The following is a 22,310-nucleotide window of genomic DNA, read 5'->3' as shown; positions in this document are numbered from 1 at the left end:
TGTGTGTGTGTGTGTGTGTGTGTGTGTGTGTGGTGTGCGGCGCGCGGTGTGGTGTGCGGACTAGCAGCTAGTTGGTAATGTGTATGTATGGAGTGTGCATATGTCAGTTGTCGGTAGTGGTAAGTATAGTATGTCGCCTGTCTGGCACGAGGTTTTGGGGCTCGGGCTGTGAGAGGGCGACGGTGCCCGCCCGCCTGGTTGCGAGGTTACGTCGGGCGAAGTGCTGAGTGCACTATGTCATCGCTCGCTTGGGCCCGCCGCAGCCCTAGGAACCCTTGGGTATTCCGTGTCCCGGGCCCTGTCACCCTTCGAGCCCCGCCACTCACAGGGTCCGCCGCTGGCCTAGCGGGTTTTTTCTCTTTCTTTTTTGCCTCTGCTATGTATGGAGCAGCCCGTTGCATGCTACTATTTCCCACGCTTGACCACCGCTACCACTGCAAGGCTCCACCCCCCTCCAAGGCTGTCCGCTGCTCCTCTGTGTCTGCTGCCCACGGCGGCACGCTTCATTTTGCCTCTGCTCCAGTTTTCCCACCGCCTGTCTGCACAAGTGTCCTGACCCTCGCCTCGTTTGCATCGCGGACGTTACAGGTACCCCATCTGCGTTTGTCATCCGTGCTCCGCCCACGCCCACGCCCAACCGCCCCCCTCGGGCTCTCTTAGGGCATCCATGGCCCTTGTACCCATACCGCCCAGCCTCATCCAAGGATTGCCCATCCTGCCTCGTGACCGGCTCCTCGTCTGCCGCCTGCCCGCCTGCCCGCCTGCCCGTCTGCTTGTCGTTGCCAGATGCGGCCCGACTCAACGCCTGTTCGGTTCACGATCTTCACTGTACGGACACGTTGTCCCCATCCTTGCCTGCCATCGATCACTCTACACTGCTCGTCGCAACAGGCCAAGATGTGCAATGGTGCCACTATAACCTCATCACTTGGTCGTTTCATTGTAGCTACTGGTAGACTATCTTACACATGTCTACAAACTAATCCGCCACATGCGCTGCGACGTAAGCACTCGACGCCGCCCCTCGTGTGCTTTTTTGCCATCGCCTTTCCCCGGCTACCCTGCCCTAAGCGTCTTCGATCTGCTCCACGCGCCCTGCCTTGCCTGCCTTGCCGCTCCTGATCGAATCTCGCTCGTCCGCCGTCGCATGATGGTCCCTCAGCTGTGTCGCCCGTGCTTTGCTAGGAATCGTGTCCTGGATACACCCTCTGATGATATTGCCCTCGAACAGCTCGCCAATTGACTCGAGCCGCACGCCCTTGGTCTCGGGAACACACAGCACCGTCCATATGCCCATAGCAATGCACAGCGAGCCAAACAAAAGAAACGTTCCGTACGTAATGTTGTCCAGCATCAATGGCGTAATCTTTGCAATCACAAAGTTGAACAGCCACTGAGTCATGAGCGAGGCCGCCATGAGCAGCGACCGTACCTGGTTCGGACTGCACTCAGACGCCAGCACAAAAGGAATGGGTCCCCAGCCAAACGAGTAGAAGACAACAAACAGGTATACGCACACAATGGCAAATATTGCGTTCCCGTCTAGGTCGCCCGATGGTGGGTGCACCGCCTGGTTGACCCCGATGTAGAACATGGCAAACGCTTGCCCGAGGGACCCGATGATCAGAGACCACTTGCGTCCGAGCTGCTCGGTAAACGCCATTAGCCCAATGGCCGTTACCACAATCTTGACAATGCCGTAGATACCGGTCGCCTATATAGCCACACCGTTAGCACCGTTTCAACTCCCCGTTCATACATACATATATGTATGTACATGTACGTGCAACAAGCCACCATTCGCACTTACAAATAAGCCCGATGATTTACCGGTAAGACCAATCTGCTGGAAGATCTGCGGGGCGTAGTAGTTGATCCTAACCAAGGTCAGCCGCATTCCTGCATCTAATCGAATAGGTATCAGAGCCATACGAGTTTGTGCCAGTCCACTGCTGCCAAAACATGAGAATGACAACAAATGACGACCGGTAGAACATCTTCTTGCCCGAGCAGGACGCCTTAATCTGGGCAACCAATGGCATCTTCTCGTGTCCGTTGAAGTCTGCAATAATCTCATCAAGTTCCTCAATAACCTCGGGGTCGTCGACCCTCTTGCCGCGCACTGTAGCCAGCGCCTCAGCAGCCTCATGGATCCGGTTCTTTTCTACCAACCAGCGGGGCGATTCGTTCATAAAAACAATGCCCGCAAGCAGGATGGCTCCAGGCAGCATTTGCAGTGCAAAAGGTACTCGCCATTTGGTGGGATCAGTGGGGCTGGTGATGTGCAGAGCGATGCCGTAGTTGACGAAAAAGGACAAACAGATGCCGGTGACGTTGAAAAGTTGCTATTGTTTTTTGTCAGTCCACCACGCCTAGTCACCAAATTTGATTCAAGCAACCATACCATGCAACCAATGCAACGACCTCGAATTGCTCGGGGGGCATTCTCTCCAATGTAGGTAGGTACGACGGCAGAGATCAAACCAACTCCAAATCCACCAATCACACGTCCGACGTATAACTGGGCAAGATTCGACGTGCCAAGCCCACACAGTGTCTGGATCAAGGATCCGACAATGAAGATGATGTCGGCGATAATAAGCGCCCATTTCCTGCCAAATGTGTCCGAAACGTAGAAACTCGCCAATGCGCCGAAAAAGCAACCTGCTTGCAGTACAGACACAATGTTGCCCTGTAGATTGGCAAAGTCGGGGCTGCCCTTGTGCAGGTTGAAGGAATTCTGGAACGAGTCCATGGTCAAGACACCTGGGCACATCGCGTGAGGTTAGCATACTAAACAAAACCAACGTCCATTGTTATGCAAGTCGCGTACCTCCGATCAAGCCAGTGTCCCAGCCAAACAGCATGCCGCCGAATGAGGCAACGGCAGTAAGCAGGTAGGCCCGGCGGTACAACTTGATGTCCGCCCAGACCTCACCCAGATTAAGCATCGCCATAGTTCCTTTTCCCGTTACCCGTCCAATATATCGCCGTCAGCGACACACGCGGCAGTATAAAAACAAGAAGAAAGAAGAAACGTGTAAAGTGTTTGCAATGATAAAGACCAGGGTGGGCGATCTCTCTCCATTTAAATAACAATCCCCCCAACCCCATCCAATTCCCAACGTCTCCACTAGGCCTGCCCTCTTCCCCCAGAAAGACGTACGAGCAAAACCCGTCGCAAAGGGTTCAATTGGCGCCGTGTGCCTATCGGCACAAAAGGCGGCACATGTGACGTCTTTTGGCACGCGCGGGGGGGCGACCAGCCATGCGACATTCGTGGGGACTCCACCTTCAAAAGTCTATGTGTTGCCTTGACGCCTAAGCGGGGCCCCAAATTTCTCTCCTGGCCTGAGCTGTCTCCCCAGTGGGGTCGGCAACGTCGGGGACGGGCATATTCCATCCGCTTTGTTCAAACGCCGCTCTGGCTTGTTACACGCACACACACATATCCGACAAGAGAATTATTATCCTCGGATATGTTGTGGGAATGGTGATGCGGGTACCTGCGGTGTTGCGCAAAAGAAATGGGACGTAATATCAAGCTTGTGGCAAGGGAACCAAAGCGGCGTGGGCGGTGTAGAGACGGCGTCTGTACGGCGATGCCATCTGCACGTTACATCCTACCTCTGGCTCGGTACCGGCAAGTGGAGGAGCCCTGTTCGCACGCCCGTCTGACAGATCTCAGCCTCTTTTTTTTGCCTCCATTATTCACATGTGAATGTGCAGCATCAATGTCGAAGAATAGGAAGAGTTGCATCCATCTTGCGATGCTCAATCACCACACTTCTTGATCAAACACCGATGCCAACAAGCCACACCTGAGAAACGCGCTCGCCTTGCCAAGTCGCTCGCCATGCCCGCTCAAAGACCGACCCCGGATCCCACGTTTTGACTCCGCATTCTTGACTCTCCGCATCAACATATGAATCATCATGTTGATTGCCGACGTGCTCAATCTTGCATCTCACCCATACCACTTGCACCACTCCTGCATGACACCCAGACAGAAAGAGATTACGGTATTGGAGGCTATCATGATTCATCAATTAGTCTATCCATTGCATCTACGCTACCAGGCCTAGACCCATCCATATTCTCTATCATCTACATGTTCGCCTTCTCCGTCTTCTGCTCCGGTACCTGCGTCAATAGCTTATCGCTCGTAATGGCCGACTTGAGGTTATCCAGAACCAAGATCTCCATTTCGCGCTGCAACCATGTTAGCTTCTTCCTTATCTTCTTTCTTTTTCCTACACAACATACCTGAGTTTCAAACGTCGCCGTGCCAACGTGAGGCAGCAGTACGGCATTCTCGCACTCCAACAGTCCGGGATGGATCTTTGGCTCCTCCTCGAACACATCTAGTCCCACAGTCCACACCTTGCCGCTCTTGAGCGCATCCACCAACGCCGCTTCGTCAATCAACGCGCCTCGTGCTGTGTTTACAATGACAACTCCATCCTTCATCTGATTGAATTGTTCCTTGCCGATAATGTGTGTAGTCGAAGGATTGAGAGCCAAGTTCAAGCTCAGCACGTCCGACGTCTTGAGTAGCTCCTCGAAGCTAACGTATTTGGCACCATTTTCCTCGCTCGCAGGCAGCTGGCGGCGGTTGTGGTATTGTATCTTCATGCCAAAGGCCTTTGCGCGGTGTGCGACAGCCGAACCAATGCCACCCATGCCCAAGATACCTAGCGTCTTGTTCTTGGGGTCGTGTCCGAGAGAAAAGTTGCCACGCCACTTTCCTGTTTGAAACTGTCAGCACTGTATTTGCCGTTATCGCAGATCCTGATACCCACCGCTGTTGACTGCCATGTATGATTGCTTAATGTTTCGTAGGGCGCCGAGCATCAGCCAGATGGCGACGTCGGCAGTCGCGTCGTTGACTGCAATTGGCGTACTCGACACCGAAATACCCCTCTTTGTGCATGCCGCAACGTCGATGTTGTTGTATCCTGCGCCATTGTGGCACACGTACTTTAGACTCTTTGGCAGCGCATCAAGCAGCTCAGCATTGAAATCTCCAGTAATCGGGTTCGAGTCGTTACTCCTGTAGAGAGCGTAAACTCCGTCGAACTCGCCGCTCTTGCACTTGGAAATGAAGTCTTCACGGTTGCCATCGGGGTACTCGTGTAGCTTGGACACGACCTCAGCGCACTGCTGCCACTCTTTCTGCGCATGTGACAGCTTGCCGATTAATAGTGCCGCTCGTTGAGACATGATGTACGTATGTGTGTGTGTGCGTGTGTGTGCGTGTGTGCGTGTGTGCGTGCGTGAGTATGAGGCAATGAGATCGAGGTGAAGGCAGATTTTGAAGCCTATCTGAACAAAGCAGAATGAAGAAGAGAAAGAGGCGGGAAAATGGCAAATGTCAACTTTAGCAAAGCGGCATTTGCATCCTCTTTATTGCACCGCCCTGCTCCGCCAGCGGAGCACTTCTTACCGGTCCATCTCGGACCGAGACTTCCACCATACAGATGTGGTATGCAGTAATTCACTCATTTTGATAATAGCAGGTAAGTTTACTATCGCATTGTCATTGTTTGCTGTCAAGAGTATTTTGCGACAAACATTGAGTTTCTGGTGCTGATACCCCGCCGTAATCCTCAGCAACCCCGCCATCGTCATGGTGATTGCATACTCACTACAACACATGTGCAGGTCAAAGGCCATGTCAATTTCCATCTTGGGCTATTTTACCAAGCCTGATATCAACTCTAATATACCATTTAGAAGATATCATGCGGCAGCTCACCAGATGCTAGGTACAAGATCCAAGGGTTGACCAACGTCATCGGCGTTTGACCTCGAACCTTCAAATGCCGAAACACGACACGTGAACACGCTGTCCAGCCAGCCAATGCACGACACCCGATCAGAACAAGCGTGTCGTATATTACCTCATTGGGCGCCCGGTCTAACCTCGCCATCGGAGCCGAGGCGAATCGCCTATTTCCGATGTCAATCCTCCCGCTTTCTTGCATGGCGGCTCTGAGGCTAGGCAACAAGGCAGCCATGGACCTGGGCTGCCTAGTGAAGCCTGGCTTTGGTATTCAATACAGAAGGAAAAAGACATGATACTATAAGTATGTAGTTGATGGGAGGTATTTTACAGTTGTTTATCAGGATTCTGAGGAGAATACAAAACTGTACATAACGACTACACCGTATAATTCACTCCCAAGCTCGAAAATTATACTTCACCTTGACCAAGTCCACTATCAACCACCACCCTCATTAACCCCAATCACCACAAACCAACCACAAAAAATGGAACTCAAAACCATCGCAATCCTCGGCGTACGCCACCCTTCTTCCTCTACCCCCTTCCCCATCTAACTCACCCACCCCCACAGCCCGGAGGCCCCCTCGGCACCGCCATCCTCGACGAACTCCTCCAACAACCCTCTCCCATCCCCTTCAAAACCATAACCCTCATCACCCGCCCCACCTCCTCCTACATCCCACCCCCACCTCCCTCCACCAGCGCTCCAACCCTCATCCACAAACACGCAGACTACACCTCCGCCACCTCCCTCCTCGCCGCCTTCTCCGGCCAAGACGCAATTGTAAACTGCATCACGGGCAGCGCAACCCAGTACGCTGCGTACCGCCTCATCATCGATGCCGCGCTAGCTGCAGGCGTGAAATTGTTCTTTGCAAATGAGTTTGTGGGCAACGTGCGGAGTCCACGATACAATCGGTTGCCGGAGGGGTTTGTAGGGGCAAAGGCGCGGATAAGGGGAGAGTTGGAGAGGATGGGAGGGAGGGGGGAGATGGGGTGGGTTGGGTTGAATGGGGGAGCTTTTATGGACATGTGTATGTATCTTCTTTCTTCATCGTGCTTGTTTAGTTTTATCCCTGTTGGGATGGGAGCATTGGCTGTGGAAAATTACTGGGGGGAGGCCCCTTTTTTGGAAGGGAAAGGGGGAATGTTGATACTGATGCGGAAATAGGGCTTACAAAAGGTCCTGGGGGCTTCTCCCTACCTACATCTCACGCCCGTATCTACGGCTCAGGCGACGTCCCGCTGTACTGGACCCCGCTACCCGTTCTCGCCCGCGCAGCTGTACACATGCTGCACAACCCAGAGCCAGTTATGAACCGCGCCATTCATATTTGTCCGTTTGTAGCGCGACCGGGCGAGCCCTCGTGTCTCACGCAGCGTGGGTTGCTGCGTGTGCTGGAAGAGGAGCTAGGCACCAAGTTTGAGATCGAAGAGGTGGATGTTGAGAGGATTTTTCGGCATGCTATGACGGTTTTGGCGAGGTATGAGAAGGGTGAAGCTAGGGGAGAGGGGATTGCGCAGGCGGTCAAGGGGTTGGCGGTTTGCAATCAGTTCTATGAAGAGGAAGTGGGTGCCGGAAAGTCGTTTAGCGACTTGGTTGAGAATGAGGTTGTGGGGGTTGAGACTATGGATGTGAGGGATGCGGTTAGGGATGCTATTAGTCGGTATGGAAGGGACTGCGCTGTTGTTGAGGGTATGTTTAGAGTGGAAGCTTGTGAAGTCTAAGGAACTTGAAGAATTTCTTTGGAGTGATATCACATCACCCTCTCGATGGTTAATTGGACGGAGAAGTCATATGATGCAGAGATGAATCAATTCGTCAATTGTAACTTTTTTTGGTCGGTAATAATGTTTTGTTGCACGCTCAAGATTTCCGCCCGACACAGTCATATATGTAAATACCAGCAACCTCCCAAGATACCCATGACAATCAAGAACGGCCCCCTTGCCCTTCCATAACCCAGAATCACTGAGACGGTCCACCACCAAAACTCTGGCCTTGATACTGGTGCATACCCCGTCCGGGTCCGTGGCCTGCATCCTCCACTGCCATCGAGTCCCAATCCCACTGATCCATCGTAGCCGTAAAAGGATTCGCATAGAACAAACTCATTTGCGGCTGACCAAACTCGTGCATGCCCGTGTTGGAACCAGTCAGATAATCAGAGCTGGGAGCATTATTCGGGTAGAATCTCCCGGCATCAGGTCGTGGAAAGTAGGGCATATTATTCAACTCATCGGGTCCCGGCCATGCAGGTTGCATGTGCTGTAGTGGATGCGGGTGACTTGTTATTTGATATGACTGCTGCGAACCAGGTTGTTGCGGTAACGGCCCATATTCTTGGCGGCCAAGTGCTTGAGAGTGCTCTGGATAAGGCATTTGCTTCTTGGCAGCGTCTTCTGATCGTTGTCTACTGAGCACCTTAGTGACGACATTGTATGCGCTCTCGCTAACCGCGTCAACAGTCTTCATCGAGTGAAGCCACGCTATAAGCTTTTCGACACAAGATGTCACGTGAGACTTGTCGATGGTCAAGTGAACGCAATCCAATGAAAGCTCGATCAAAAGCGGGGTGAGGGCTTGCATGACTGCATCGCACAGTTAGCTTAACAGTTCATGTAGTATACCAAGCATGCTTACTCATATGTGTGGCGCACCACCAAGGACCGTTTGCATAATACCAAGAACGGTTCGGGACATCAGGCAGCAGCGCTGCAATGTCAAGAGCCGCTCCGATACAGGCTTGAGCTGTCTTTTGGTTGAAGCGCGAAGACTCCTCGCTCTGTTCTTTTATCCGCTCATCCATTTTACAAACGCAGGGCCGAGTGATGCAGATTTTGGCGTTGTAATAGTAGAGATAGAGCAGCAAGCGCTCGCGATCTAAACTATGATCAACAGTGGCGGCGGCAGCAGCAGACGCGCCCTGTGGCAACGATTGCAAAGCCCAGGTTTCAAGTTCTTCAGAGAGCGAGGTCATCATGCTCTGTGCGCCCTTCCATGACCTGACAGACTTTCGTGGCGAATACAGTCCAGCGAGGATCTTGTCCATGAGAATGTCGAGCCTGACATAGGCTGCAGCGAAGTTGTCCAAATTGTGTGCAGCGCTCTTCTCTCCAGTAGAAGAGCCAGAGACATGGCTGTATACCGAAGCAGTGGTAGAAACATTGCCTGTTGTAGCTTCGCGCGACCTCGATTCCGTCTCGGTCCTGACTGTACCCGGTGGGGGTACTGTGCAGTCGTTGGCAGATATTGCCCGGGGGCGTCCCAATATTGCAGTAAGAACGCATTCGACAGAGTTGAGGGCCCACCACAGCTCAGCCAGTGAGTTTCTCCGGTTGTTGGGAATAGAGGGATTCTCATATCTAAGGTGCAGACCTGCAGCCTGCGCATGTCGGATAGCCATACCGATCATGAACCAGGCTCTGAGCACCATCTCAGCAAGTGTTTTTGCCTCCGGCTCTGGAATATTTCACCGTGGTTTCGAACATACCTGCTAACGTGGCCGATTGTGAGGTAGTATAATGCAAGAAGTCCGATTGCCTGAACCTTATCAGAAGGGTGCATTTCGTAGTTTTCCATGCTCACCTGTATCAGTCGCTGCTCCGGATGCGAAACGAGAGCTCTCAAGTTTTGCAGCTGTAAGAGATGGATCGCTCTCCACATGTAGACCAGATGATCGCGATCGTCCGCTCGCCACTCAGCGTCGACTAGATACGAGTACCGTGCACCAATGGCGAACACAAGGTTCATGACAGCTTTCCACTTGGGGCACACGTTTGCCGTAACTCTTCCATCCTTCTCGTTGAGATAGACTTGTAGTTGTTGCTCGAATTCATCGTCAACGAGCTTGAACGGACTGTGCACTGCATGCTTGTAGTAGCCGAACAGACTCCGTGCTGTACTAGCAGAGGGCACAACGTTGGGATCACCAATTTCGATATCAATGTTGGTCTTGTCGAGGTAAAAGTAGTAGTCGGTTGCAGAGTTCGCGTGGGCCTGCGTATGGCCACTCTTCTGTTGACGCCCATGCAGTGCTTCAGCACGCCGGTTGAAGGCTTCTGTACTGGCTCCAGGAAGCCTGTAGTCCGCAAAGGAAGGCTCACCTTCAGTTTGTTCCACCTTGGACTCGAGTGCACGCAGCCACTGGGCTTGAGAGTTACGGCCCATGAAGCCTGCACTTTCCGCCTCGTTAACACGCAAAAGATCTTCCTGAGCAAAGTCCAGGTCGTCATTTGACCCAACTGAGGCCGAAACAAGCGCCTCTCCGATATCTGCAGAGTTGGAGCTTACGGTGTCGTCATCGAAATAAGAGGTTTGTCTTTGGCGCTTGGAGTGTGACACAGAGGGTACCGAGGGGGTCAGGGGAGGAGGTGTGTCATCTTCAAAAGACGCCAGTACTTCTTGGATTTTATTCTTACCTTTCTCGTCCAGTTGGCTACTAACATCGTTCAAAAGATCTGTCAGAATCTGCACCTTGCGTAACGCGCTTTCTCCTGTGTCAGCAGAAACCGCGGAGCCAGCGGCATGATCTCTACGCACCCTCGGAGGCGGTCTTTGCGCTCCTGCTCATAGTGGCACGCATGGTCCTTTCCCTGGCGCTGGCAGTTGGTACAGCGCGGCCGGTCGCCGGAACATTTGATTTCTGACTGTGGTCAGCGAGCTCTACCTTCCAAGACAACAATGACCACTCAGTCAGAGTAAAGAAGCAACTGAAAAGCACAGGTTAAGCTGGAAGAGAGGCCCACTTCGCTTACGGCACTGCGTACACTACCGGCTGTCAGCTCCGGCCCAATGATTATCGGAATGCCAGGACTCACGGCTTTGCTCACTACGTCGGTCCGGGGACGCTGAGGTCGCGCTGTAGCAGGCAAGTGATAGTTGATGTTCTGTAGTCGTGGGATGGCCACCTTTGCATCTGGCCTTGACCAGGAGCTCAAGTGCTCAGGCGGGTAGTGCTGCTGCGTGTTGTCCATAGGTTTAGGGGCTTAAATGGAGCGCTATAGGAGGAGAGATGGCAGCATATCGCTGGACAGGCTCAGTTGATGCTGGAGCTGAGGAAGTAGGAAGCTAGGGTAGAGTGCGTGTCTGTAGTAACGGTCGGGTTCAGCCGCGAAATCATCAAACATACATGCATTTGGTCCAGATAATACTGGGTATTGAAGGAGAGGATTTGGGGATACGAAGCGTTGTGATTGGTTAGGGCACTCATACCGTAGCCAATCACGAGCAAACAAGCAATGTCACGTGTCGGCCGCAAGTGAAGCCACATCAAGGTACGCGGGGCACCTAGATGTGATACAACCGATTATGGTATGCTTCTCGTGCACCTAAATTCACTCGAAAGTTATTCAAGCCAATAGTCTTGCCTATGTTACTGTTCTTGAGTTGTTTTTGATGGGAACCACACATGTACCTCGTTTAAAACTCAACAAGGCTTTGGGCACCGACACCCTACATGGCTACCCCCACCATCTAGGGTTGCAACATGGCCAAATATAATATAAGCCCCAGTGCTCTTGCTTCCACCTGCTAGAGAACCCGCTTGCTCAACTCCCACCAATACTTCATCTCAGCATCCCGTGAACGTGCATCAGACCACAACGATCCGACGGAGCAGCTCTTATATCGTCTCTTTTAGTCCGCGGACGATTTTCTAAACTTCCAAGGAACACAACGAGCCAAGTCTTCAACGAGGAGGTATCCAGAGCGTGGACAAGTCCCGTGCTCCCACCAGGAAAAGGAATGGGACGCCGTGGAGGACACTAGACTTTAACCAGAAACGAAGCAAGATAGCGCGTCGCTCACCGATTTTCAAGAAAACTCTGCACTTTTCAGCTAACTATCTCCGATAATTCGATTCGAGATACCAAAAAGGGCTTCCTTTATCAGTCTGTGCTGGCATTCGCGGAATCTTATACCGAGTGAGGTTTCTCCGCAGAAGCTAGACGCGCGAAACCATATGTGCATCATGGCTCGATCCACAGAGATGTATGGTAGTGAGACATCGTATTGCTAGGGCCCATCTATTCATGTAAAGTCAACACCAAGATCTTGCTTGTAGGGCGAGGGTCGATTAGCGTATAGCTTCGAGTTGATCTTTTTACGTAGCTTTGTATGCACGGACGCACACCGAACCTACGCATCCGAGGTCCTCTGAAAGTCCAAGCACTCGATCAGCGCCCAACGTTATGTTCCACGCAATAGCAATATCACTGGTTGTGTCGCATCAAGACATCGCGTTGGTCGCTCAAACAATTTTTACAAACTACCATGTGACCGTGATCAAGAAAAAAAATCTAGATTTTCTTATGCAGTCTTAAGTAAAGTCTGCGATGAGATAGTATATACAGACGAAGGTTCTAAGAATAAACTGCACTTTTTAAGCACGGCACATGCGGCCATCTGTGCTGACTTCCCACGCCTCACTACCAACACCCTTCAGGATGTAGAAAACACCCCTGGGGTCGTACTTGGCCTTGATGGCCTTCAGCTTGGGGTAGTTGGCACCAAAGAATGTATCTTGCCAGTTAGGCTGCTGGAAATCAGCCTCATTCAGGTATGCGCCACTGCCTGGAGTAACGGCCTCAAGCTTGGGCATGAGTTGGGTAGTCATCTTCTGCTGGTCTGCCTCCATGGTGGCCCAGGGAGCGGTGGAGTTCCAGTTTGTGATGAGTTGTTGCTGAATCAAAGCATTTCGCCATGCTGGGAATACACTGTTTGGAGGGTTTCCAGCGGGCTTCTTGTAGTTGGCTGTGCTACCAGCAAGCAAGACACCCTCTGCAATAAGCTCTTGATAGACCTTGACAAGGTCCGCAGTGTTGTTCTCCACAACATCGCGGGGAATGAGACGACCGCCAAACTGGTACCTGTTGACCTCATAGGCTCCGCGTGGGAGAGGACCCATGTAGCGGTCGTAGTGGTCGCGGTAAGAGAGCTCACTGTAGACAATTGGTGGGGTAATGCCAAGGTCTGTAAGAGCCTTTGCAAAAGGTGCAAGAACAGTGTCCTTGACATACGCGGCTGTTGAGTCCCAAACAGTGACGGGCTTGAGGACAATATACTGGGTGGAGACCAAGAAAACCACCATGGCACCAGCATCAACCATTCCGGGAAGAAGCTCGATAAGCTTGGAGGTTGCTGCGGCAAACTTCTCGGGGGTGGTAGATGATGCCAGTAGTTGCATAGCAGCACCACCAACCGTCTTGGATGGGTATGCTTTCACAGTCATTGAGAGGACAACAGCATATGTGCCACCACCACCTCCGCTGAGAGCCCAGTAGAGGTCAGAGTTCTCGGTGGCTGAAGCAGTCAGAATCTTGCCTTCAGCAGTAACAACCTAGAAATAAATTATTAGCCATGGTTATTTTTGCTTGTAACATGGAGTTTCTCACGTTGAAAGACAAGGTCTGGTCAGCACCAAGACCAAAGGCAGTGCTGAGAACACTGTGACCACCACCTTGGGTGAATCCTCCGGCCAGACCAACGGTGGCGCATTCGCCAGAGACAACACTCATGTTTTGCTTGTGCGCAGCCTCTAGCAACTCGTTGCCCATGACACCTGCACCAACAGTGACGGAAGGACCAGTGTAGTACTTGTCCGACCAGTCACCGAAGGTAATGCTCTTGAGACCTTGCGTCCAGATAGCAAGAGCGCCAGCTCCAGTGGAGCGGCCAAGGAAGTCATGGCCAGTGTTGCGAACAACAACACGAATGTTCTGATCCTTGGCAAACTTGAGGGCAGAGACAACATCCTTTGCCTGAGTGGCCTTGACAGAATATGAAACATAGTTGCCCAGGGTGCAAGGGATGGTCCTATCGGAGAAAGGATCGCAGCTCTGATTGGCGAAGTAGGACTGCATAACCGAATGCGAGGAGGGAGTACTGCCAAGACGTATCAAAAATCACATCCAGAAGAATATAAATGTTCATAAGTCTTGTACTTACTGTGTAAGAGGGTCCAGCCATTGTGACTTCAACGCGCTGCAAGCGTCGGCATCGTAGGTTGGGTCGTGGCATGGCGAGCCGATGGGGACAGTAGCTACAAGCTTTCCGTTGACAGTTGAGTTAAGGATCGACCATGCTTGAGTAGCTGGCCAATCGGCATCACCTGGCAAACGGTAGCAGTCTGCAGGAGGAGCGTCTGCAGGAGCAGCGTCTGCAAGGCTAGCAAATTGTAACGCTCCAAGGAGCAGTGCATTCTTGGCGAACCTCATCCTGCAAAAGCGAAGAAGAAGAAAAGTATTAGATAGTAGTAGTAGTGGATTCAAAGGAACAAGTTGCAAGCCCTTCATATATACTCGTTGCTTGCCTGAATGTTCATTTCGCACCGCCTCGAACCCATCATCCTTACTTCGGAGACCAGCTCGAAGAAGGCAGTTTAGCGACCATACATGGCCTCGTGTAGGAATGCAGCGCCGGTAGTGTCGACCCGGCGCAGTGTATCCACACGTTGATGCCGTGACAAGACACCAGCCTTGCACTGGGCTGGACTCCGGCGAAACCCTCAAGGCGGAAACTGATAGCCGCAGCAGGTACGGGTCGTCGACCTTCTGCAGGGCATGGTGGGTCGACAGATCAATGGAGGGATTTAACCGGGTGGGTTTACGCTGGGGTGTGGATCCTTTACCGAGGGCCGTCCTGCTACGTAGGATTGGGAGTGGTCAAACTATGGAGACACGTTGTGTATCTGAGTGGATGTGGTAGATAAGAAGACCGACGATGGTGGTCGACCCCACCTTTTCATTCACCATGTATTGTTGCGCCATCACCACCATCACCTCTTTGAGCAATATCCCTTGGACCTCAACGTTCTTCGTTGTTGAACCCCTAGCAAGTGGAGGCAAATTGGTTGGGATTTCACAATTGGCTTTCGGTTAGCGTGTGTGGCGTTCGCCTGACACGCCGGATTGTTCCCCACGTGTCGCTAAGGCGGCTGGCACATGAAAGGACCCCTTTATGAACATGGATTCCGTTCTACTCTTTTAGCACATGCAGAGTCCAAGAGACTATGCGACAGCGCCTTCTCACAAAGTTTGCGCTATCGAAAGTGCCATGGTCGGCTATGCTCCTGTACCCGGCAGTTCATACCGATGACGGGCGACGCCACGACTCGTGGGTTTCATTCATGAACTGTTCGTAGAATGGAACCCCTGTGCACATCATACCCCGAGAACACCTTCCGTTTCGAGTCGTGGGTTAAATAGCATTACCTTTGCCGCCATCGATTCACTCGTGACCTTTTTGCGGTTTCTCGCATACCAGCTACATAGCAGAGTTCAACCTCCATGTACTTGTCCTCTGACCATTCAGGTCTAGTAGAAGCATCAACATGAAGGCTTTTCTCCGATATTACCTTCTGCTGTGCCTTGCTGCCATCTCAATGGTAACCACGGCACAGCGGACTGCCACATCAGATCTCCCCAAGTGTGCTGTAAGCCACGCTCGCTTCTCGTATCTCAACTTTTGCTGACTACTACAGCTTCTCTGTCTCGGGAGCGCATTCGAGACCAACACTTGCTCTCCCTTTGACCAGAAATGCATTTGCACAAACAAGGGTTTCCAGCAAAACGTAACTCTGTGCGTAAGCACGACCTGCACCGTTCCTGAGGCTCTGGGTATTTCGGATCCACTCCCGTTGAGAAAAAGCAAAAAAGGCTAATTCGTATAAAGTTACACGAAACATCAGCCTTACCAACTGCGGGGCTCCAGTACGCAATCGCGGCGACAAATATGTCGTCTTGTCAAACACGATGCTTTGTATAGCGTCCGCCTTCGTTATCATGCGATTCGCCTTCAAGGTCACCATGTCGAGACTGGATATTGGCTGGGACGACTGGTGCGTCCTTGCGACGCTGATAGCCGCCCTACCCAGCGCCTTCATCACGGTATATGGCACTGTCAAGAACGGACTTGGTCAGGATCTCTGGACCTTGACTCCCACGCAAATCACAAACATGCTGCGGTACTTTTATATCATGGCATGGCTATACTTCACCCAGCTCACGCTACTGAAGCTCACTCTGTTGTTCTTCTACATCCGCGTGTTTCCAAGCAAAGATGTCCAGCGCCTGCTATGGGGCACAGTTATTTTCGTCGTACTCTGGGGCGTCGCTTTCATCATTGTAGCGATCTTCCAATGCCAACCCATCTACTACTTCTGGACGAAATGGGACGGCATGCACCATGGTAAATGCCTCAAGATCAACGCAATTACCGCATCAAACGCCGCCATCTCGATTGCCTTGGACTTCTGGATCCTAGGCGTACCTCTCTGGCAGCTTTGGGGCCTGAAGCTGCATTGGAAGAAGAAGGTTGGTGTGGCACTAATGTTTTGCGTTGGCACCTTCGTTACAGTCGTTAGCATTCTGCGCCTGCAGGCCTTGGTGCACTTCGCCGCGTCATCAAACGTTAGCTGGGAGTTCTACGACGTCTCAGTGTGGAGCACGGTTGAGATATGCGTGGGAATCATGTGGTAAGTTAACTTTGTCCGAACCAAGTATTTTTGATTTGCATATCTTGCTAACACATGATTGCAGCGCATGCCTTCCGACACTTCGCCTCCTCCTAGTCAAACTCTTCCCGATCCTCGGTGGCTCCTCGGCACGCAGCCGTCAATACTATAACTACGGGAGCGGCAATGAGCTGCGGAGCGTCGGTCAACAGAAAAGCAAATCATACAACGTCAACACTGCTGTATCAAGCCCACGGACTGCATCCTTTGATGACAAAGTTGAGGAAGGCATCAGGGTCCAGACGTCGTATAATGTCAAGCATAGCAGTAGCCGAGACGATACAGACGAAGCGAGCCTGGTAAGCCACGAAGCGCCACAGAGGCTGTAATGCCGAAATACGCCGTGCGTATCCATCTTATGTTACAACAATAGTTTGAATTAAAGACGGGATTCCCTACCATTTCATGCCATTTTCGTCCCATTTCGCACCAATTCGCACCAATTCGCATGATCGGATGTGCTCCGTATCGCCGTGCATCGATGATTGCAACTTGAAGTTGCTCAAACCTTATCGCGATCAACCTCTGCATTCAAAACAGCTCTTCTGCTGAATGCGAACCATTATCTGGGTGCTGACTGCGGTGATCGACGTACATTGAAACGCACATGCACGCACATCACGGTTCTGTGGTTCGGCCGTCCAAAGGGTAGTGCAGATCATTCAGAAGAGTACCACCGAGATCTTCGTAGGAGATCAGCGCTAGTATGACAGATCCACGTGTCGCCGATCTCTCTGCACGTTAACCTCGTATAGAACCTTCTTTGAAGAAAAAAATTGGCGTCTTTGGCCCAGAATGCCAACCTGGCATGCCAATTAATTGGGGTCTTGTCCTTTGGACGGCAGTCGTTAACATGGCTTGCACACCTACTCGCCGCACGATTCAGGAGGTTTTTCTGCAGTAATAGGAGACGCGGCAAGGCAGCGGGGAGTGGTTCCGGCGGAGTAGAGCCTAGGTATGAATCGCAAGTCTGCTATGGAGTAGTTATGTGGCTTGTCGAGCTGCCGCTGCCACATTGTGGGGTCGATACCTAATAGCCGGAATTCGGCATACCACCCAGCCTTCCACGGACCGAGCTTTCAGCCGCTGCGCCACAATCACGATCGCACACATCGACCACGACAAAGGTCAATGGTAGTAATTTCTATTGCTATTTTGCATGCGTCTATTAGGTTACATAACCATTCGGCAACCTGCAGCATCTGAAAGTATATACACCCAGAGTGGTAATGGTAACGGACAAAAGGCCGCGCTCGGCCGAGAATTAGGTACGCAGGTTAGCTTGCTAGCGGCCGCGAAACTTTGAACTAAGTGACATTGCCGGCAGGTGCAGGTGATGAAGAGGCCGCCAATTATTGGCCTTTTTGCCTCTTTTGCTGCTCTTGCTGCTGCAGTCTTTTTTCGCGCCTGTCTGCGATTCGATGAAATATGCTGCCATCGTATACGGCGCGGATGTCCTCCTGTAAACAGTTAGTCAACGTGGAATACCAGGTGTGGATTCTTCTCGGAGGGCTACAAACTTTCATCATCCGACCATCTTCAGGCCAAAGCATCAGATACGTCGCGGTCCCTAGCGTTGTCATCTGTTAGCCTATTTTGGTCTCTCCCTACCAGCCAAGGACTATCGGATACTTACACTCGAAAATGAAACCACACCAGCCAATCGGATCGTTGATGTTTCTTTGGCCCATCAAAGTATTCTTCAAATCCTGGATTGTCAGGTAATCCCTGCCATCCGCATACTTGGTGAAGATTTCCTCAAACTTGGCCGGGATGAATCGTCCCTCCGGATCGAAAGTCCCAGTGTCACTTCCATGTCTTGCTCTATGTACGTTCTTTAGGAATAGACGGAAATAGGGGTCTGGCAGCCACCCCGGAGAGGTCGGATACGAGAAGTTGATATGAATGACTAGAACCGCAAAAGCGGAGAAGAGGATGCCGAGGCCCAGGCGATAGAAACCGATATATGTGTCTTGTGGCCAAAGAATGCCATCGCCGTCACGGTCAAAAAAGTCGCAGTGCTGTTGCAGTACGGTTTGATGAGAGTGTTTTTCAGCCCAGTTGTCTTGTGTGCTTCCTTGGGGCGTATCCAGTGAAGGTGCAAGGTTTGCACGCGCTACCGCTGTGTGTATTTGGCGATGAGCAAAGTGACGCGTGAGGTTGAGTCGCGTCAGAAAAGCTTACCTGGATGTGGGAGTTTGGGGTCGTTAACGTCAAACCATGGTTTCCTCTGCGCAGTAATGGGTACCTCGCGTATGGCGTACACGGGTACGCCATCTTCCTGAACCCCAGACTCTCCAGTAATATCATTTAGTTTTGCGATCATGGTGAAGTATTTTCTGTTGCAACCAACAACTAGAAAGAATAGCTTTACAGAAAGATCAAACAAAAGAATTTCAAGTCATTCAAGCCAAGCCATTTCGTCTTGTAAACATCATGTAGAATGCGAGCTGGATGCTCCTATTGGATCGAGTGGTAAACATGACGTCAATGACTTGGGGCTTGGTATGGCTGTGCACAATCTTGAAGGCGAGGGAACCAAGGCTTAGTTTCTAAGTATGGGTGTGCCAGAATGATTGCAGTGCATAGATGGGGTAGATGGGGCTGGAAGGTGACACAGGTGTTGCGACGTCTACGAGCTGCAGCTGCCACTGCCTGGGATCGCAGCCTCACAGCCAATCAGGACATTGCAGATGCGGAATCAACCAAGGCGCGGCTGGATCGCCAGAAACATGGCAGCCCTGGCAGATTTGGATAGATGTCGTGCCAATTATGGATTTTCCTTGTGAACTCCCCCTGTGCACAACCTTGCGTCAAGCCTATCTCGTTTTTCGTCATACGGACAAAACTTCTCGGATTCTTTCGATTTGCTTGCTTCAAATATATTCGACTGATCATGCAAAATATCGTCCTGCGTATCCGTTGTCTTGTTCTGAGCCCTCATTCTACTATGTTGCAGCTATACAACCTCGTCAATGTCCTCTGGCAAGAAGATGTATTTGTAAAGGTTTTATATAGCGACTATACAACCTCGTCAATGTCCTCTGGCAAGAAGATGTATTTGTAAAGGTTTTATATAGCGACTATATCATATTTCTATATGTTTCGATATTTAGATAAGTGAGTTTGAAGACTCTTGGGTGCTGTACTCCGCTATTACCCTGCACCAAGGGCAGGGTATGTAAATCTCGCAATATGAGACGCCGATGGAGCATGAACTTGGTCATCGAATACCACCGATATCAATACCAAAAACCTCGCATACTTAGCAATAATATACCTGAAACGACTTTGGAGCAAAACGTGTAGATATGGCCCTGGTGATCTATACTGACTGAATTTGGTTAGCGCAATCTCGTGAATGAATGACGCGCATGCACGGGATCACGGGAATACGCGCCTTGCAAGGTCGCACAACAACACACGGCCCTCTTGACGATGCAGCAACAGTAGACGTTATTAGAAGACGGTATACACTTCTAACACAGCGCCGAAATGTCCTGAAATGAATGCGTAACCGCAATGTCGTCGCCGTTACCAGATTTCTATTCGTCCCAATTCTCCATTACCTCGCCGCGTCGCATCCCCAAATCGAACTTTACCTATAAACAACTACACCAACTCAAGTCCTACAGCCCACAAACACCTCTTCGGGTAATCGCACATGTCGATCTCGACGCTTTTTACGCCCAGTGCGAAACCGTTCGTCTGGGTATCGATCCCTCTAAGCCCCTCGCTGTGCAACAATGGCAGGGCCTCATAGCAATCAACTACCCCGCGCGCGAATTCGGACTAAGTCGACATGTTACATCCACCGAGGCGCTGAAGCAATGCCCCGACCTCATACTACAACATGTTGCGACGTGGAAAGAAGGCGACGAGAACTGGGCGTACCATGAAAACAGTTTCCGAGACATGGCGACGCACAAAGTCAGCCTGGACCCATATCGCAAAGAGAGCCGCAAGATTTTGAAGTGCATTAAAGACATCTTACCAGAGAAGGAACAGCGTGTGGAGAAGGCGAGCATTGACGAAGTCTTCATGGACTTGAGCGCGCAGGTACATACTATCCTTTTGGAGAGATACCCCGAGTTGAGAGGGCCGGCACCGTACGACGATCCGACAGAGCCACTGCCAAAGGTCCCAACAACGGTACTAGACTGGGCCGCGGATGCGCTTGTGGGGACAGGTGAGGAAAATGGAGAGGATAGAGACCCGGATTGGGATGATGTGTGCATGGTAATTGCATCCGAAATTGTTCGGGACGTCAGGAAACATATTAAAGACACACTTGGATACACATGTTCTGGCGGCGTGGCCAGAAATAAGATGCTCGCAAAGTTGGGCTCAGGATACAAGAAGCCGAACCAACAAACCGTCATCCGGAATCGCGCAGTCAAGCATTTCCTATCAGACATGAAGTTTACCAAGATTCGAATGCTCGGAGGAAAACTAGGAGATGAGATTGTTTCCACCTTTGGCACGGACAAGGTTAAAGACCTCATGGAGCAACCATTGGATCAATTGAAAAAGTTGGGTGACGACACAGGCAGTTGGTTGTACTCAATCATCCGCGGCGAGGACAACAGCGAAGTCAATCCACGTACACAGATCAAAAGTATGCTTTCGGCAAAGTCTTTTCGACCATCAATCAACTCTTTTGAGCAAGGTGTCCGATGGCTGCGTATCTTTGTTGCAGACATTTTCTCAAGATGTGTGGAGGAAGGCGTACTAGAGAACAAGCGACGACCTAAGAGTATCAATCTCCACCATCGACAAGGCACCCAAACTCGAAGTCGCCAAGCACCGATTCCTCAGGGCAAGCCTTTGTCCGAAGCAATCCTGTTTGACCTTGCAAAGAATCTACTAGCACAAACCGTTGTTGACGGGCGCGCCTGGCCTTGTTCGAACCTATCACTGAGCGTCGGTGGTTTTGAAGACGGCATTACAAACAACAAAGGCATTGGTGGCTTCTTGGTACGAGGCGAGGAAGCAAAAGCCATGATGTCTACAGGCAGAGCCATGAGCAATAGCAGTGAGCCACCCGCAAAGCGAAGACGAACAAGAGGCAACATTGCAAATTTCTTTGGTCCGCGAGACGACAAGAAGAAAGACTTTGACGCGGCAAGAGCAGTGCTTTTGAAAGCACATACCGAGTCCACGAAGGAGGAGTCAGAAGAGGATATCGATCAACAAGAGGATGAGGATGCGTTGTTTGCTGGCGACGGCGATGAATTCGAAAGACCATCCACACCTCCTCTAAACCGACATAACTCGCATGGGGATATCCACCCTCCAAATACTCCTCCATCAGCCCAACCGCAGTCAGTCTCGACTTCTCCACCTCCACATACCCGTGATGAAGCACAAACATCAGCTCCACGCCCAAAAGCACCTGCCCAGCAGAAAACCATAGACACATTTTTCTGTCCCAGGTGTAACATCCATCTGCCGGTTGACGAAAAAGCCGAGCATGAAGATTACCACTTTGCACTCGACCTATCACGTGAAATGCGGCAAGAAGACCGCGCATTAGCAACGACGCCTTCTGTATCCACGAGTGCAAAAAGAGGCGCAAGTGCGTCGAAACCGTCACGAGGACGTGGGAGACCCCCCGGCGGCGGCGGTGTAGAAAAAGGACAAGCCAAGTTAGCTTTTGGCAAGAGTACATGAAAACGGGTTAAACTTATCATATTTCAACGATTTACGGGGGGGGGGGGGGGGGGTTCTTTTCAATATTATTATATTCATATCCCGTCATCATGATCATCATCATACCATGTACTAGCCTTGTGATATTATGTTGATACCAAACCATTACCTTTGCTTTTACTTGAATACCCAATTTCTTCTTAGACGACTTCAAACTCGAGCCTGATTTTCGGCACCTCCTTGCTACCCTCAGGCATGATATACGTAAAGTTCCAAAACTCAAAGTCACTACATTCCGTTAGCTTCTATTCCTCTCTCTCCAAAATCCGCACCAAATCAAATCAAATCCAAAAAAA

At 51.2% G+C, this 22,310-nt stretch overlaps 8 protein-coding genes across 8 annotated transcripts; 3 read left to right on the top strand and 5 right to left on the bottom strand.

Moving 5' to 3' along the window:
* Nucleotides 1-1,066: 1,066 nt before the first annotated feature.
* Nucleotides 1,067-2,957, bottom strand: COCCADRAFT_110454 (uncharacterized protein; the record flags this gene model as incomplete). Its single annotated transcript, XM_007719576.1, has 5 exons — nucleotides 1,067-1,714; nucleotides 1,811-1,877; nucleotides 1,933-2,345; nucleotides 2,405-2,766; nucleotides 2,834-2,957. 5 exons carry the CDS (start codon nucleotides 2,955-2,957, stop codon nucleotides 1,067-1,069), a joined length of 1,614 nt encoding a protein of 537 aa, XP_007717766.1.
* A 1,150-nt stretch (nucleotides 2,958-4,107) lies between these two features.
* Nucleotides 4,108-5,223, bottom strand: COCCADRAFT_30706 (uncharacterized protein; the record flags this gene model as incomplete). The annotated part of the gene is made up of 3 exons (XM_007719575.1): nucleotides 4,108-4,212; nucleotides 4,267-4,748; nucleotides 4,803-5,223. 3 exons carry the CDS (start codon nucleotides 5,221-5,223, stop codon nucleotides 4,108-4,110), a joined length of 1,008 nt encoding a protein of 335 aa, XP_007717765.1.
* Nucleotides 5,224-6,273: 1,050 nt separating this feature from the next.
* COCCADRAFT_110442 (uncharacterized protein) lies at nucleotides 6,274-7,516 on the top strand (the record flags this gene model as incomplete). The annotated part of the gene is made up of 3 exons (XM_007719574.1): nucleotides 6,274-6,303; nucleotides 6,360-6,822; nucleotides 6,960-7,516. 3 exons carry the CDS (start codon nucleotides 6,274-6,276, stop codon nucleotides 7,514-7,516), a joined length of 1,050 nt encoding a protein of 349 aa, XP_007717764.1.
* A 241-nt stretch (nucleotides 7,517-7,757) lies between these two features.
* Nucleotides 7,758-10,082, bottom strand: COCCADRAFT_110450 (uncharacterized protein; the record flags this gene model as incomplete). Its single annotated transcript, XM_007719573.1, has 4 exons — nucleotides 7,758-8,380; nucleotides 8,433-9,214; nucleotides 9,283-9,332; nucleotides 9,378-10,082. Coding segments are annotated over 4 exons (2,160 nt in total), but the record flags the coding sequence as incomplete, so codon positions are not given.
* A 2,089-nt stretch (nucleotides 10,083-12,171) lies between these two features.
* On the bottom strand, nucleotides 12,172-14,005 carry COCCADRAFT_30703 (uncharacterized protein; the record flags this gene model as incomplete). The annotated part of the gene is made up of 3 exons (XM_007719572.1): nucleotides 12,172-13,128; nucleotides 13,184-13,673; nucleotides 13,737-14,005. 3 exons carry the CDS (start codon nucleotides 14,003-14,005, stop codon nucleotides 12,172-12,174), a joined length of 1,716 nt encoding a protein of 571 aa, XP_007717762.1.
* A 1,115-nt stretch (nucleotides 14,006-15,120) lies between these two features.
* COCCADRAFT_110459 (uncharacterized protein) lies at nucleotides 15,121-16,631 on the top strand (the record flags this gene model as incomplete). Its single annotated transcript, XM_007719571.1, has 4 exons — nucleotides 15,121-15,222; nucleotides 15,271-15,406; nucleotides 15,462-16,263; nucleotides 16,328-16,631. The coding sequence occupies 4 exons, from the start codon at nucleotides 15,121-15,123 to the stop codon at nucleotides 16,629-16,631; spliced, it is 1,344 nt and encodes a 447-aa protein (XP_007717761.1).
* A 1,023-nt stretch (nucleotides 16,632-17,654) lies between these two features.
* On the bottom strand, nucleotides 17,655-18,628 carry COCCADRAFT_41458 (uncharacterized protein; the record flags this gene model as incomplete). The annotated part of the gene is made up of 4 exons (XM_007719570.1): nucleotides 17,655-17,762; nucleotides 17,823-17,872; nucleotides 17,939-18,424; nucleotides 18,487-18,628. 4 exons carry the CDS (start codon nucleotides 18,626-18,628, stop codon nucleotides 17,655-17,657), a joined length of 786 nt encoding a protein of 261 aa, XP_007717760.1.
* Nucleotides 18,629-19,824: 1,196 nt separating this feature from the next.
* Nucleotides 19,825-21,975, top strand: COCCADRAFT_9596 (uncharacterized protein; the record flags this gene model as incomplete). Its single annotated transcript, XM_007719569.1, has 1 exon — nucleotides 19,825-21,975. One exon carries the CDS (start codon nucleotides 19,825-19,827, stop codon nucleotides 21,973-21,975), a length of 2,151 nt encoding a protein of 716 aa, XP_007717759.1.
* Nucleotides 21,976-22,310: the final 335 nt, after the last annotated feature.

Source organism: Bipolaris zeicola (genome assembly GCF_000523435.1).
Source record: "Bipolaris zeicola 26-R-13 unplaced genomic scaffold scaffold_324, whole genome shotgun sequence".
Lineage (NCBI taxonomy): Eukaryota > Fungi > Ascomycota > Dothideomycetes > Pleosporales > Pleosporaceae > Bipolaris > Bipolaris zeicola.
This window is presented reverse-complemented; position numbering and strand designations above follow the sequence as displayed.